The sequence below is a fragment of the Tupaia chinensis genome, unplaced genomic scaffold (assembly GCF_000334495.1).
Source record: "Tupaia chinensis unplaced genomic scaffold, TupChi_1.0 Scaffold145741_1, whole genome shotgun sequence".
NCBI lineage: Eukaryota > Metazoa > Chordata > Mammalia > Scandentia > Tupaiidae > Tupaia > Tupaia belangeri.
In genome coordinates, this window is record NW_006205599.1 from 691,955 (window position 1) to 708,993 (window position 17,039).

The 17,039-nt window shown below is 47.6% G+C and overlaps 1 protein-coding gene and 1 pseudogene across 2 annotated transcripts in view; both read right to left on the minus strand.

Moving 5' to 3' along the window:
* Window positions 1-9,898, minus strand: part of THNSL2 (threonine synthase like 2) — a 19,930-nt gene extending 10,032 nt beyond the window's left edge. The window contains exons 1-4 of one of the 2 annotated variants that reach the window (XM_006168358.3): window positions 9,773-9,898; window positions 5,692-5,926; window positions 3,741-3,935; window positions 3,179-3,331 (exon numbers count right to left, since the gene is read on the minus strand). In XM_006168358.3, coding sequence (XP_006168420.1) covers window positions 3,179-3,331; window positions 3,741-3,935; window positions 5,692-5,914 — 571 coding nt within the window. In that variant the 5' untranslated portion in view covers window positions 5,915-5,926; window positions 9,773-9,898. The other variant, XM_006168359.3, reaches the window with a different exon arrangement.
* A 5,085-nt stretch (window positions 9,899-14,983) lies between these two features.
* Window positions 14,984-15,646, minus strand: LOC102470857 (PRA1 family protein 3 pseudogene; annotated as a pseudogene).
* Between the last annotated feature and the right edge of the window lie 1,393 nt (window positions 15,647-17,039).

The following is a 17,039-nucleotide window of genomic DNA, read 5'->3' on the forward strand; positions in this document are numbered from 1 at the left end:
CATTCCTGTGGGGTCAAGAGTTGGCTCCAAGAAGAGCAGGTGACTAAATTCAAACCAATTAGACACAAGGGGATGTTTGTCAGGGTTCTAGGAAAAGATTTACTGCCCATAAGAAAGAACCACAGGAAGATAGAGACTCGGTGACCTCAACTTGCCATCATGTGACCACAGGAGGAATAAGCCTTAGGCCTGGGGAAGGCAGGGCAGAGAATCAAAGGTCTCAAAGGCACGTGAGTTACTGCGTCACCAACTGGGAGCCCACTTCAACTCCTCAACTCTGTGAGCAAGTGATAGGAATGAAAAATATCTGCTGGTTTTTTGTTGTTGTTGGAGACAGGGTTTCACTATGTTCTCCAGGTTGGCCTTAAACCCACGATTCTCCTACCTCAGCCTCCTGAGTAGCTAGATTATAGGCATGTGCTACCATGCCTACTGTAAACTAGAAAATATTCTTGTTTAAGCTGACCTGGATTGGACTTCCTATTACATCTAGCCAAAAGCATCCTAAATAACATAATGAATAAGTAAAATACCTCACACTGACTAACTATTCTGTGCTTAAGAAGAACCAAGTACAGGCCAGTCCCATGGCCTAGTGGTTAAGGGAGCCAGGTTTCATGAGGTCAACACAGTTTGAATCCCAGCCTCGGCAGCTTAGAAACATACTGGGTATGTTTGTGTGCATGCCAAACACCCCGACAGGTTGAAGAAATGGAGGAGAAGGGATTGCAGTGTGTGTGACCATACTCCACTGGGGGGCTTCTTCCATCTCCCTCTTCTCTTTCTCTGTCTCTCTCTGGCAAACAAGCATTCTTGCTTGTAAACAGCAACAACAACAAAAGAAGAAGAAGGAGGAGGAGGAGGAGGAGGCGGAGAACCAAGTGTATAATGCTTATAGACATTGATGACTTTATAAACCATTCACTTTATAAACACAGGACACTGATGGCTTTAGGACTACTGTGGGTAGTCAGTGTCTACACACAGTAATCCAGGTGGCCCACTATTTCTTGAGCTCACCAGTCTAAGGGAAAACACATATCTGTTGTTAGCTTCTGAACACACACCATCTTTTTTTTTTTTTTTTGAGAGATTTTCACTGTAGGGCACGTGCGCTCGCCAGACAGACAGAGAGAGACATAGAGACAGAAAGCGAGAAATCACCCCCCAGGGGGGATGGTCACGCCGCAATCCCTTCTCCTCCATTCTCCTCTCGGGATCTTGGGCACGCACGCACACGCGCCCGGCGTGAGTTTTAAGCCACCGGGTCCGGGACAAGAACCGCGGTCGACTACGTGGGAGTCCAGCGACATAGCCATTACGCTAACTGCTGGTTCCCACCATCTTTTGAAACTAAAACAGAAGGCTCCAGAAAGGAAAGGAAGAATTTGGGACAGTGTTGTTTATAAATACAATTGTGTTCTGTAAAAAACACTTCCTTATATTCTTGAAGCTCAGAACATATACAAAACAGACACATTCCTTCAGCTCAAGCAATAACACATCTATGACACAAGCTCTCTGTCAGTCACATTTCTGCCACTGTTGCACAAGCAACCTTTCTCCAACCACAGGTAAGGAATGGAGCGTCCATCTTCATCTTTATGTAAAAGCGTTCCCATACCCATGTTCAAGGTGAAGGGAGTAGGTGGCAGGACAGTGGGACAAAGCACCATTTCCTGCTTTGATTCCAGAAAAACACATTCTGAGATCCATTACTAGTAATTTTGGTGCTGGGGGTATAAACAGGGACCCTGAGGAGCCTGAATCTTGTGTGTCATTACCACGGTTAGCAGTAAGATATTATCAATAGCGGGACCAGCAGTTGGTGTAATGGCTATGTCGCTGGACTCCCATGTAGTCGACTGCAGTTTGAGTCCTGAACCTGGTGGCTTAAACTCACGCCGGGCACGTGTGCATGCGTGCCCAAGATCCCGGGAGGAGAATGGAGGAGAAGGGATTGCGGCGTTACCATCCTCCTGGGGGGTGATTTCTCGCTTTCTGCCTCTCTCTGTCCTTCTGGTAAGTGCACGCGCCCCATAGCAAAAACCTCTCCAATAAAAAAAAAAAAAATATATATATATATATATTTTTTTTTTTATTACCGACAGCCACATTAACTAAACCTTAGGCTTTTTGCTGGAATGTGTACACACTTGCTAAAGCAAATAGCAGAGTGAGAGACCTTTGGCTTGCTTGCTCTTGAGCAACCAGACAAAGGATATTAATGCCACTCCCATGGGCAAGGCTGGTTTCACTGTCCTTTTGCTCCTTGGCAAAGTGGGTATTATAGAATAACATCCTCTACCACATAATAATGCGAGGCCAGGCCAGTTGCAGAAGGAATATTTTCTGCCATCATACTTGCAGTCCTATCAGGCAAGTGACCAAAGTAAGCCAGGCCACCTGGTCAACCTGCCCGAGGCCACAGTGCACAAAATCTCAACCAGATCCCATACTGTTCATATTCCTGCCCCCACCTGGGGGCTACTGGGGTATGAGAGGGGGAAATGACAACATGTGGCGCTACCCCCCCTCACCCCTTCATTCCCACCAACAGTCCCCTTAGTGGTTAAGTCCATGTGAATAGGTGGTCAGACATCAAAGGAGATGGCTTTTGCCTTTCTCCAAGCATGAGGTGCTCTGATGCTTATGACATGGTTCAGGAAAGAATGTAACTACTGATGAGTACTACTCAGTAGCTTCCATTGTAAATATCTGACCTTCTAACCAAGTGCTTGGCTTAGTTATCCCCATACTGTGAGGAAGGGGTGTGAACTGTCAACATGTAATGACACATTCTCTTCAATCGTCATTTAACTAGGTCATACCCGCTAACTTCAGGTCCTGAAACAAAACCAAGTCTCCTGGATCAGGATACAACTTACATGGCTGCCATCACATCACTTATGGCGCCAGCAGTCCGAACCTTCATGGTAGCATCTGTCACCTCCAGTGGTTTACGACACTATATAATCAAGGGCCTGCCCAGTGCAAAGCCAGCGTATATATATGCCAACCTCAAAACATGACGGATGAAGGAGGGGAGGGAGAGAGAAAGAAGAGGAGGAAGGCCAGTGAGCTGGTCAACTCAGCGGTTTTGTCCCAGTCCATCTCCCAAAACAGACCCAGCCAGGCAGGGCCACGGCGTCCCTGAAGCCTCGGCCTCAGCACCGACCTCCAAACACGTGCACGTTCTCCTTCAGCACGGTTGTCATCTGGAGCTCCTGAATCTTCGAGCAGTGACCTTTGGGCAGCAGGACGATGATGTCCACGTTCTTTGCCCCTTGAACACTCTCAATGGCAGCACTCCCTGTATCCCCAGAAGTTCCTTGAAGGGGAAAAAGGAGAATCCTCCACTTTAGAGCAAAGGGGGGTAGAAAAGGAAGGAGATGGTGCCGAAGCAGCGTTGCCAGATGCAGCAACATCTGTTTCGAATCCTGGAGAATGGGAACCTAGTACTCAGCCTGGGGGCCATGGGGCCATGGACACCATTCAGAATGTTGGTGAACTTGGTACCACCTGACCTTAGTACTTTGCCTATTCAAAAGTATTACTCTGAGAAACAGCCATACCCTCTCTGGACTGACAAAGGGGTCCACAACACAGGAAAAGGTTAGGAGCTCTGCTCTGGAGGAACTGACCACACAGTCCAGAGCGATCCAGGGGAGACATCTGGTGAATGCACATCCTGCACTCGGGGCACTGAGGGGTTCCAGCGCTCACACCAGAGCACGCACCTACCACCACGGTCACGTGCCGCTCTCGCTTCTCCAGGAAGTACTGCAGGAACCGTGCGGTGCAGCTCAGAGACAGGTCCTTAAATGCATATGTGGGCCCATGCCACAGCTCCAGCATGCTCAGCCCACTCCTCAGCTTGGACAGATGGACCACTTCTCTGTGGCGGAACCTGCTGAAAGCTTGGTCGATCAGATCTGTGAGGGAGGGGGGATTACACAGATGATGAAGGGCATGTTCTCGTCTCCCAAGTTCTCTCTCCTCTCTTTAACACTCTGAATTTAAGGTTTCCATCTCCTGCTTCTTGGTAAAAAGACCAGAAATTGCTATTATTTTATGAACATCACTATATAAACTTTTAAAAAAATGCTGAAAAGACATGTACATGTACCGAACTACTGTAGATTGCGCACAGCGATTGCTCTAGAGACCAGAACTAGGACAAAGACTTTCATCCTCAACTCTGTAGATGTCTTTATTTTTTGAATTCCTTACAAGCATGTATTCTAATAGAATAATAGTCCATTAAATAGTTATATAACAAACAAATCAATGTCTCATGTCTTCTCATTTTCCTTTCTAAAGGTAGGAAGCTGTTTGTGTATTTGTTTGTTTTGTTTTGCATTACTCAAGCTCACATCTAAGACTCTAGAACCCTGAGACAGTACATAATCCAGGACAGTCTAGAGAACAGATCCCCACATTTTCATGACATGCCAAACCCATGGGGTTCTGTTAAACACAGCATCTGGTTCAGTAGCTCTGAGGGAGCCTGAGATTTCTAAGTGCCTAGGCAGTGCCACCACTGCTGGTCGTAGGACCAATTTTTCAAAAAAACTTATTTAGGGGCCAGCACATGGCATAGTGGTTATGGCGCTGGACTCTCACATGGCCAACCGTGGTTCAGGCCCTGGACCCAGAGGCTTAAAATTCACGCTGGGCGTGTATGTGTGCATGCCCAAGATTCTAAGAGGAAACTAGAGGAGAAGGGATTGCGGTGTGGCCATCCCCCCTGGGGGGTGATTTCTCGCTTTCTGTCTCTATGTCTCTCTCTGTCTGTCTGGTGAGTGCATGCTCCCTAAGGCAAAAACCTCTACCAAAAAAATAAAAGCTTATTTATTCCTTCAGGGAGTGAGGAGAGAGAGAAGCACCCCTTCCAGGGTCTTCATACTCTGATCATGATCCAGCCTCAGCCAGCCCCCATCACGAGCACATGGTCGTGTACCCAGTACATCCGGGGAGAACTCATGATGCAACCCCAGTGGCTTCAGCACCATGGCGTATTCCATTACAATGGTGCCACCAACCCTGGCCTGCACAGGTCAAGGGTGCTTCCTCCTCCCCAACCCCGAACACCCACCACTGCATTATGGATTTTATTCTAGCTACTCAAAATGTGGTCCATGGACCAATGGCATTGGTATCTGGACACTCGGTATAAATGCAGAATTCTCAGGCTCACCCCAACCGACTGAATCAGAATCTGCTTTTCAAAAAGCTCTCCAGAGAAATCACGGGCACATGACAATTTAAGATAAGCTACTTAAATACTCTAGGACACTCTCCAATTACCTGACATTACCGTTCAAGGAAATCGAACAGCAATCTGAGGTCTGGGTGCTTTACGTGCGGAAAGGAAACATCCCAACATTCAAGCTACTCATCATTGTAAAATCCCAAGTCTGGAAGAGGATTTTTTGTGTTTGATTTTGTTTTGTTTTTTAGTAAACTGCATGGAGAGAAAAAAAATCTCTGTAGATCAATTCAGCATTCCTCTCACTGCACTCGATAAGCTCTTCAGGGATGTCTAATTCTGGGATGCTAGTGTCAGGAAAAACCCAGAGTTTGAGAAATGCAGCTAGAGACTTCCTGGCGGTTGCTGACGGATTTATAACTCTGGAGGGCCTGAGCTGGTGGAGGCTGGAGGGCAGAAGTAGGGGTGGGGGTGCTCACCATTTAAGTCATCTCTTGGAATGAGCTCAGGGCCGATGAAGAGGGCACACAGCTCCTTCACCAGGCCAGGATAGGAGAGCGTGCTCCACCGACACAGGGTCTCTTTGTCCAGCTTCGGGAGTTCCTCGGGCATGAAGAGGCCTCCGTCGGGTGCATAGCCAGAGAAGAGCGCCCCCTCAAAGTCCACCCGTGGGGCCATCCCTCGGGTGCTGACATACCACATGATTCTGGAGGCCTGCAGAAGGGACAGTCTCTGAGGGGCCTGGTCTCTGAGTTCCCTGAATCCCACTGGGCGAAGCTCAACTACACACAGCCCTCTTAGCTAGCCTCTGGGCCAGCACTCAGTGAGGTGCATGCCACACACCTGGAGATCTCTCCATCCAAAGAGCTCCCCGAGTATGCTGGGCCCGTGTCCATGATCAGAGACTGGCTAAGGCTGGGAGAGGAACGTGGCATTGGGATCCTGTGGGAGATGCCTGTCTCTCTCTTGCTCATGGAAGACATAAATAAACTTAAAAAAAAAAAAATACTTACCTTTGGGTCCTACCTGGATCAATTAAGTTAGACTTACTAAATAAGAGGCTCCCTAAGTGAACCCAATGTGCAGTTGGGAACAGGGTAACCGACTCATCCTAGTTTGCTAGAGATTTTCCCAGTTTTAAAACTCAGTCCCTGGCCCAGGAAACCCCTTGCTCTCAGGCAAACTACGATGGTTGGTCATCCTGGTCAACAGCCAGTGCCCTACCTCTCAGTCTAATCCGAGAATAGTTCAAAGTGCCGACATGTCACCCTTAATTCTCTCTAGCCATGGCTCTGTATGGACTCAGAGTTCTATAGTCTTCTGATGGGGGGAGTCCGAGGGCACCCCAGGCCTAACTTTGGTCACACTTCCACACTGGTTGGTTCCCAGGAGCCAGGTCTCATGGCAAGGAACTCTGAACACCTTTCTGTGTCATGGCAGTGAATGCAGGGGCTCTGGCTTTAGAGTACCACAGTAACACTGGAGATGAATCCCCCCCCCTGTTATGATCAAAAGTGCACGTGCACACAGAGGAAAGAAAGAGAAAGAGGGGGAGGAAAAGCACCTTGACAGTCTTGTCACACCATGACCCCTTCCCCAGCCTTAGAGCTCCTCAGGAGCCTGTGTGCCCATGCACCTGGAATGTTTCTCAGGTTGGCCTGGGATCTGAACTGCAGTTGCCATATAGCTTCCAGGGTTGCAGAACCCTGGCATTACCACTGTGCCACAATGGTTAGGCCTCTGCCTCTAGGGATGAATTTGACTAGAATTTGAATTTGAAAAAGCTCTCGTGGAGTTTTCTGTGCAGGACTGGTGGGGAACCCCTGATCTCTAGGGGCAAAGCCACCTCAACCTTCCCACCTACAAGAGGGGTACAAGCTAGCACTGACCTGGAGGAACCCTGGTTTCCTGACACCCGTGGGCCCTGTGTGGCCCTCGTGGGCTGCCACATGCCACTCCCTGTCCTATAGATACAAGTGCATCCAACTTAGAGATAGACACAGAGCAACATCACCATCCAAACCATCAGTGCTTTGAAAGTGAAAGGGGACACTACTGTGTGAGGACAACGGGTATAAGCCAGACGTTTCTGGCAAACCGGGATCTCGCGTCACCCGTATAGGAGTCCACGGCAGAGAAATGAAATCAGGGTAACTCCAAAAGCCAACTGCAGTGGATAAGCAAAGCAGGCACAGTGCTTCACAAAACAAACAGGGCAGGGGGCCCCGGGAGAGCAGTGCCTTTAGTGAGAAGAATTTCTGTGACTCTGTGGTAAGGGTTAGCACCAACACAAACTGCTCAAAACTCTGGAGGAACAGAAAGGAGGCCTTGCCAGGCTCTGTCTTAGAGCCAGACTGACATCATAGAGCCAGATTGACAAAGATGCTACAGCAGCCCTTCCCTTGTCCTGCAAGAGTGAGGGCAAGGCAGGACCAGCAGTTAGCATAATGGCTATGTCGCTGGGCTTCCATGTAGCTGACTGTGATTCGAGTCCCGGACCCGGTGGCTTAAACTCGGGCCGGGCGCATGTGCATGCATGACCAAGATCCCTAGAGGAGAATGGAGGAGAAGGGATTGCGGCATGGCATTCCCCCTGGTGGTGATTTCTTGCTTTCTATCTCTCTGTCTCTCTCTGTCTTTCAGGCGAGCGCACGCACCCTATAGCAAAAACCTCTCCAAAAAAGTAATAAAATAAGTGAGCACAGGGGCAAGGGCAGGAGCAGGCAGGGCTACATCGAACAGCAAAAGGAAAGAGTCCTGCAATGCCCTTCCCAGGGCTGTGTGGACCACAGCACATCTGCCCACTTTAAGGAGGAACCAGGATGGGGCTGACCCTACACATGCCACGTCAGGAGCTGGCCAGATTAGCACAGGCTCTTCACCAGGGCGAGGGCTGTCCCTGAGCTCAATGGAAGGTCAACCAAACCAAGAAACTCAGAACTAGAATTAGTGGCCATAGCAGGTGGTGAAGTGAAGGAAGAATATCAATCAAACACGTCAGCTGGACTGTTGTGCAAGGACTCCAAGCTTCAGATAGGGGCTGGGCTAAGTGACCTCTGGGGTATAATTTTTAACATTTGTCCTTGTGAGCTAAAGGCATATATTTTCGCACATATTTAAGGCAGACACCTCTAAGATAAAGCCAGCTTACAAGATGGAGTCACTCCAGTCAAGTGTTTAATAGAAGTCGTTCGCTGCTCTCACTAGAAATCAAATGATTAGCTCGCATTGCTTGCTCACACAGAGAACTGCTTAGAGCCTGCTTGAGATAACGACAGCTAAAACTGCCATTCTTCCAAGTCAGGGCTACATTCCAGAGTGATCTGGAGAGAAGAGCACCAAGTGTTAAGAGCAATAACTAGCCACAGCTACCCTTTGAGAAGTGGGAACATGACATGGGTTTAAATGAGATTACATTTTAGAAACAACCAAAAAATACATCCGAGAACAAAGCTTCCTCTTAGACTTGTAAAAAACATTGATACAAACTAGAAATTCCATGGGGCACAGACCTCAGACAAAGATCTGCTGAATATAAATTAATTAAGGTGTAAATGTCTAAAGTCTTGTTTTGTGAACCCACTCACAAATAAGATGAAGTAAACCAACCTGCAGCCCCCATGAGGGAAATGCATGCACAAGTTCCTCCTTGCTGGCCCCAGCTCCTCTTTAGCAACCCATTCCTGGTACCCCCATCCCCACTCTGAGCGCTGTTTCTCCTCTCCTCTCCTGTTCTAATAAACTCCCCTTTACTATCCCTTCTCTGCCTTCACCTAACTCTCCGAAAACAGGAGAGGAAGAACTTGGTACTTTCCTGGTCCTGAATTGGGTACTGTCATTGGGCCAGGATCAACAATAAAGGGGGGGGGGGCACCCAAAGGTGGGCGTGGGCATTTCAGGAAGGGCTCTTAGGGTGGCCTCAGGGTGGTGAGAAGGCAGGGGCCAGGGCAGAGACCTGGCCTCCAGGGCTAATCGTGCACTCAGGGTGGAGGTCGGGCCAGGCCCCAGGCTCCCTAAAGTCTCTGGGCGCCCGTCTCTGGCCAGCCAGGCCGAAGGAGAGATCAAAAATCCTAGGAGGGGGTGCTAACAGTTAGCGTAATGGCTATGTCGCTGGACTCCCACGTAGTTGACCGCGGTTCGCGTCCTGGACCCGGTGGCTTAAAACTCACGCAGGGCGCGTGTGCGTGCCCAAGATCCCGAGAGGAGAAGGGAATGGAGGAGAAGGGATTGCGGCGTGACCATCCCCCCTGGGGGATGATTTCTCGCTTTCTGTCTCTATGTCTCTCTCTCTCTCTCTCTGGCAAGCGCACGCGCCCTATAGTGAAAATCTCTCCAAAAAAAACACACACACACACACACAAAAAAACTCCTAGGAGGTGCGCCGGCCCAGCGCTAAACGCATCGCAGACCTGTCAGTTTCAGGGGTGCTCCAGGAACTATCGAACCGCGGAAGGCTCAAAGCATCGGAAACCCCCCACCACCACCACCCTCCCAGGATCCTGCACAGGTTACAGGAGGAGGCGGCGAGGCAGACGCGGCCAGGCGGCAGGGCGCAGTTACCGGGTGCGGGTCGAGGATCAGCTGGTTGCCCAGGCCCCGGACGTGACGCTCCAGCCAAGTCTGTGTCCGCAGCCGGCAGGGACTGGACTTCCGGTTGGGTTGGTGTCTTCTCAAATGCCTGGAAAGAATAACCCCAGGGAATGGGGCTAGGGGCGGAGGGCGGGAGAAGGGGGCGTGGGAAGAGGTGGAGCAGCGCTCGGAGGGGACCCGTGGTGGGAGAGGCGCTTTGCTGGGAGCCTGTTCCTATTTAGGCTCTTCGTCTTCAGCAATGCTGTGAGACCACATACACTGGCCTGCTGGGTCTCAAATTTCAGACAAAGGGGTGGGAGAGAGCCTGACAGGTCACTATTCAGTTAATGAACTGGCCTTCCCAGCACAAGCTGATCTGGGATTTGTCCTGGAGTTTTCACAGTGACCAGGCAGCCATTCCCAAAAAGGGGTATAGGCCAGGCAGGGATCTCCCTCCTCAAAGATTTCCATCCCCTCTATTAGGTATTCTTGACCACTTAGAGGCCAGAGAAAATGAGGCCCTGACAAAAATGCTGTAAGATTTAGCAGTATTTGTCACAATGTTCATAACCAGCCCCGTGAAGTCTTCGTAGCCATCACAAGGACAGAAGTGTCTTCCACAGAGCTCTCCCACGTCTCTGCCAGACTCACACAGTCCTGCTCACACAGACTGATACAAAACAAGCCCACTGCAATTCAGCGTATGTCTCTCTTTGCTCTCGCCTGCTTCCCTCTCTGCTTCTCTCACACCCACCGACCACCTGAGGCTGGCGGAATGTCAGACCCTCGCTTTTGGACTTTTCCAGCCACCAGAATCATAAACCAAATACTCCTCTTTTCTTTATAAATACCCCAGACTCAATGTAACCCATTGTAGCGATACTTAGGACCAAGACATCATGCAATTTCATTCCTACATACACACCTAAGAGAATTAAAAACATATGTATATGCAAAACATTGTACATGAAAATTTTCGTAGTGGCACCTTAATAATAACCAACAGTGGAAACAGCCCAAACGTCCAGGAACTGATGAGAGGATAAATAAAAAGTGGTACATCTATATAGTGGACCATTACTCAGCCATGAAAGGAATGAAGTACCAATACATGCTACAGCAAGGATGAACCTTGAAAACATGATCCCAGCTGAAAGAAGCCATGCACAAAAGGTTCCATACTATGTAGTCTACTTGTATGAAACTTCCAGAATAGGCAAATCCAGAACCACTGGAAGGAGAGTAGTAGTTGCCAGGGGCTGGGTGGGAGAGAAATAGGGGGTGACTACTAATGGGCCCAAGGCTTCTGCTGGGAGTGATTAAAATGTCCTGAAATTAGTTAATGACGGATCTAATTTGTGTATTCACTAAAAACCATGGACTTGTAGACTTCGAATGGATGGATTTTATATTATGTGAATTACATCGTAATTTTTTCAAATTGTAAAAAGAAAAAAAAAATACAACTAATTGGCTAGGAGACAATTAGCTTCCCAGGGAGGAAGGCTTTAAGGCAGACAGTCCTGGAAAGAGCATTCTGCTGCCACTGGGAGAACAAAACGACAGAATGGCTTTCATTAAGATGTGATCTTGGGAACCAGCAGTTAGCGTAATGGCTATGTCACTGGACTCCCACGTAGTTGACTGTGGTTCGTGTCCCGGACCCGGTGGCTTAAAACTCACACCGGGCGCGTGTGCGTGCGTGCCCCAGATCCCGAGAGGAGAATGGAGGAGAAGGGATTGCAGCGTGACCATCCCCCCTGGGGGGTGATTTCTCGCTTTCTGTCTCTATGTCTTTCTCTGTCTGTCTGGCGAGCGCATGCGCCCTACAGTGAAAATCTCTCAAAAAAAAAAAAATATGTGATCTGATTCAAATACATTTAGAAATCATTTCAAAAACACTCAGAGAAGAGCAACAAAAGCTCTCCCATTGCTGGAAGCTGTTTACATGTATTAACTGCATACTCTCTCCCACTGTTGCAGACAAATTCTTCCATTGTTAAACGTGTTTGGAATAGCCATGAATAGTGCTGAATTGATACAGATTGAAGGTGCCCGTCAATATTCTGACATGTGGCTTTCCTCAGTAATTTTTGAGAAACCAGCAGAATCCTTTGAGAAGGGTGCACGTGCCTCTGTAGTTACTTCCACTTCCAGTCTGCTCTTTTACCGTCTGAGCGGGCTGTGCATATTTAAGAGGTGTTTGCTGAAGGGACGGGATACTGGTTGCTCAGTCAGACTTGTTCTTTTCTTGGTCTGAGTATATGAAAGCATCTGTGCCAAGTTCGAAGGTACTCTGGTGGATACAAATGGGAAAAGCATGCCTCCCCAGTTATCCACACAGAATTAAGTAAAAGCAAGATTTGCATCCCAACCTTAGCAGTTTTATAGGCTACTGGCGCAGCTGCTCATTCTTCCCACCAAAGGGTGATTACTCACTGCAGAATGGCCGTAGAGCACCCCAAGAGCTCACCATGCCGCATTCTCTGTCAGTCATCATTGTAGTCTTCATAGCACTTACTGTTATCCAGCCTGTGAGCTATCTGTCTCCCCTCTGCTCTATGGAAGCGCTCTGAGATCATGGAGCTTATTTGTATCCACCACTCTCTCCGTGGCACCTAGACAGTACCTGGCAACACTCCATATATGCTTGCTGAATAAATGAATCGAATGCATAACAAATAAGATTGCCTTGCTAACAGTGTCAGCCACTTGAGTGTCACTGTAAATCACACAGAGCCAGCCGACAAACGTTGATCTGAGGCCAGTATGGAACTCCACGGTCGGTGACTAAACATCTTTGGGAAACACTGGTCAGCAAGGACCCGTCAAGGTTTGGAAAGAGGACACACTTCTGCAGTTGGATGCACTGAGAACTGGGAAGTCTTTGTAGATAGAAGGGTCTCAAGGGCAGAAAGGGAACCTGAAGACTACATAATTCCCTTTATCTTCTGAGCAAGCCAAGAGTTCTATTCTGTTCCATTGCTAATGACAGAAAATACCTGAAACTGGGTAATTTAAGACTTTGGAGCTCCAAACTTCAGAGGTCACATCTGTGGGGACAGTCTGACAGAGTCCTAAGGCATCATATCGCGAGGACAAGAGCAGAGTGGCTGTGTCTGGTGTGTGTGTGTGTGTGTGTGTGTGTGTGTGTGAGTATGCATCTCCTTATATATCCACCAGGAATCAACCACCTCATCTTAATCCTGATCTCTTCCCAAAGGCTCCACCTTTCAACACCATAATCTGATTAAGCATTTGCCTCTTAGTCCTGTCTCAATCAAATCTCAATACATACATTTTTGGGGTACACTCAAACCATAGCACTAGGTAACTGTTTCCTGTGAGCCACATCTAAACGCAGCCCTTACTCTAAGAACACCCCGACTTTTGATGGCATTGAAATAGTGGTTCTCACATCCCAGGATATGTAATACTCACCTAGGCCTGTGCTCCTTTGACTTTAATATGCAAAAGCATCACCCTAGACGTTTGTTATAATACATGTGGATTCTGACTCAGTAGATCAGGTGAAGGCATGAGATTCTGCATTGCCACCTAGCTCCCATGCTGCTGGCCTGAGGACCACACACGAATAGCAAGTACCTAGGAAGTTTGTTTAAAATGCTGATTGCTGGGCTCAGCTTCCAAGATTCTGATTCACCAAGGCAGTGGGAAGGAGCCCAGTTGTGGCAAGACATGTTGCTAAGACCTAAGGCCATATGGGAAGCCTGGGTCTGATTCCTGGTCTAACCTAAAGGACAGACACAGTTGCATATGTCTGTCATCCCAGAGACTTGAAGAGCTAAAGCAGGAGATCTCACACGGGCAACACACTGAGACCTTGTCTCAAAGGGCCAGGTGTGATGGCCTGTGTGTCATCCCAGCTATTCAAGAGGCTGAGGCAGGAGAATCATGACATAGTAAGACCCTGTCTTAAATGAGAAAGAGAGACCCAGAAACCATTATTATAAACAAATATCCAAGGTTATTCTGATCAAGTGGTCTGAAAATATATTTAGAGAACTTCTACAATTGATCATTGTAACAGAAAACTCAAAAGGAGTGATGAGCTCACCAACTACCTGGAATAAATATAGCAAGTACCAGCTAAAGAAATGGTAAATGGGAGCTGGCCCTGTAGCCTAGTGGTTAAGGGAGTCAATTCCCACATGGCCAACTATGGTTCAAATTCTGTCCCTAGCAGCTTGAAAAATACACCAGGCATGTGTGTTTGTGTGCCCTAAATCCCAACAGGACAGAGAAATGAAGGAGAAAAGATGACTACACACCATTGGGGTGTGCTTTCTCTCCTTCCCCCCTTTAACACACATCCTCTGGCAGTGAAACAAAAAAAGTTTGCTGACCCCTGATCTAGAAGCTTCCAGTGATGGTCAGAGAAGTGCAAGTGGGCAGAATTTGTCTGAACACTTTGGAGAATACCCAGAACTTTATGACTTTATGTCTCTCACTCCACAAGACAAAGCCTGGTGTTTAACAAGGGGAAGGAAGGAAGGTACCAGAGACTCAGAAAACAATACACCTCCACAAAGATCTAGAAGTGAAGGGACTGTGGAAAATACAGGCTGCATGTCAAATGAAACTCCAGTACCCAGAAGATCATGCCCAAGAGAACCAGAAGGAGCAGGGACACCAGAGCTATATCCTGGAACATTGGTCTACTTGCACAGAGATGGGCCAAGTCACTAAGGACTTGGGAAAGGACACAGAGGATGACACACCGAGCCCAGGGTGTAGAGTTTAGAAACATCACAGCATCTTCAGGTATCAGAGGTGAGTCTCTGTGAGTCCTAACACACAAACACATTGGGCAGGTATTCAAAAATATTTTCTTTCTTTACACCCTTATTTGATAAACGTTTTTCTATTTTTTTTCAACTTTCATGAATTTTCTTCTTCAAATTTGGATAAGGGTATAGATTCTAGACCATGTCTATGGCATCATGCTGATAGCACAAACATACTCAGAACTTCAGGCGATAGGAGGGTGGTCTTCTCTGGTTTCTGAGGCCTACTCTCGGTAACACTAGAGATGTTCAGTTTGGCCTACCCATGCATGCTGCCTTAGAGAGTCGGAAGGTACATGGCCCTCCTATTTCAAAAACACAGAAAGAAAGTTGGTCTGAACAAGGGCAAACTGCAACTCAATTTCTGCTATGTCCCTGTCACCAGGTAAGTCGCTTATTCCTTCAATTTGCTGATATAATCCATTAACTTGTTGATGTTTTCTTCCTGCTGTTCTAGTGTATCCAAAACAATGCCCATGGGTGTCCTCTTAAATCTCACTCCCTCCATCTTATTCTCCAGCTTCTGGAGGTTCCAAAGTCTCAACGATGCATGGATGAACGTCAGCAGCAATGGAAAAGTAATGCCGAACACAAAGACCATGACTCCCCCAAACATGGATATGAGGAAATAATTAACCAACACAACCAACATAACAAATGCCGTGGGGTATCTCTTCTTCATCCAGCAGACCACACTCATTGTGGGCTGCCCACACAAACCCCGTGAACACCAGCACCACAATTCCTCCAAGGATCCTGTTGAAGGAGCTCAAAAACCCATGACAGAAATCATGGCAGCCACCACTAGGTAGCTGGTCTGGCAGTAGAGCAGATTGCTCACCACATAGTTGTCCATTTGGAAAAGTCCCTGAAGCCTGGCCTGAAAAAGAGGTCAGAGCCTGGGAAGAAATCATCCCAGGCATGGAGTGGGGTGATCAGCACTTTTCTGTTTAATTCTTTATTTTTTTTAACTTCTAAAAAAAAATTTGCCTGAGGGTGCATGTGCTTATCAAAGAGAGACAAAGAGACAGAGTGGAGAGAAATTACCTGATGTCATTGTCATTTTTGTGTGTGTGTGTGTGTTTTTTGGGTTTTTTTTGAAGTGGTTTTTGCTATAGGGTGCATGCGCTCTCCAGAGAGACAGAGAGACAGAAATAAAGAAATCACCCCCCCCCCAGGGGAGATGGCCATGCCACAATCCCTTCTCCTCCATTCTCCTCTCAGGATCTTGGGCACGCATGCACAGGTGCCCAGCATGAGTTTAAACCACCAGGTCCGAGACTCGAACCACAACTGACTACATGGGAGTCCAGCAACATAGCCATTACGTCAACTGCTGTTCTCCATTGTCATTGTTTATGGCTGTCCCAGGAGAACTGTGGGCTCAGCAAGATTGTTCCTTCCACTGGTACAATCCTATAGAAGACTGGGGCTGGGTCCAGTAGGTGGCATGGTAGCTAAGGCACTGGACTTACTGTGGTTCAAGTTCTGGATCTGGCAGTGTGAAAGTCACACCAGGCATGTGTGCATGTGTGCCCAAAATCCCAACAGAAGAATGGAGGAGAAGGGATTGCAGCTTGGTCATCCACCCTGGGGGGGTGATTTCTTCACTTTCTCTCTCCCTCTTGCTTTCTCTCTCTGTCTCTCTTCACAGCATCTACCACATTTACAAAATGATTTCGTAGAAGGAGGTGTCTTATTGTCTTAAACTGAAGCTATTACAGCAATAGACATTCACTTAGACACTCACTCATTTTTATTCTGTAAGTTGTACATAATTATTGGGTTGTCAGAAAAGTCAGGATGCATTTTTGCATAGAAAAACATAGAAAAAAAATGGGTTGACAGGTGGCATGGTGGTTAAGGCACTGGACTCCCACATGGTTGACTGCAGTTCAAGTCTTGAACCTTGTGGCCCACTTTCCCACTCCCTCCACTTCTCTCTGGTCAAATTTTTTTTTAAAGTTAATAAAAATTATAATAAATAAATAAAATGAAGTAAAATAACTATTAAAAAATGAAAGTATAGGAAAAATTGCCGGGGTCCAGCCTCGGCGTGGGTGGGTTATCTCGACGAAGGCGGCGAAGGTGACAGAAGACAGAGGCCTCCATGCTTTCTCATGCACGTCCTATGCCGGACACCCCTCAGAGGTGGCCCTCTGAGGAGTGACAACTGCTAGGAATTATCGTGCGTTTTTATTGAAAATGTGTTACATACAAGTAAATGGGGGAGGGGCTACGTGTTTCAATTATCAGCTCATAAAGTCTTTTAACAATAAAGAACATAGATTCTATTCAGGGGTGGATTAAAGGTGGGTCTAGTGCAGTTCCTATTCAGGGGTGGATTAAGGGTGGGTCTAGTGCAGTTCCTCAATTGTAGGTGGGTCTCCATGGAATACAGTTTCGGGGAAAGCGGTTCGGTAAGCAGAGATGATTATCAGCTGATGCGG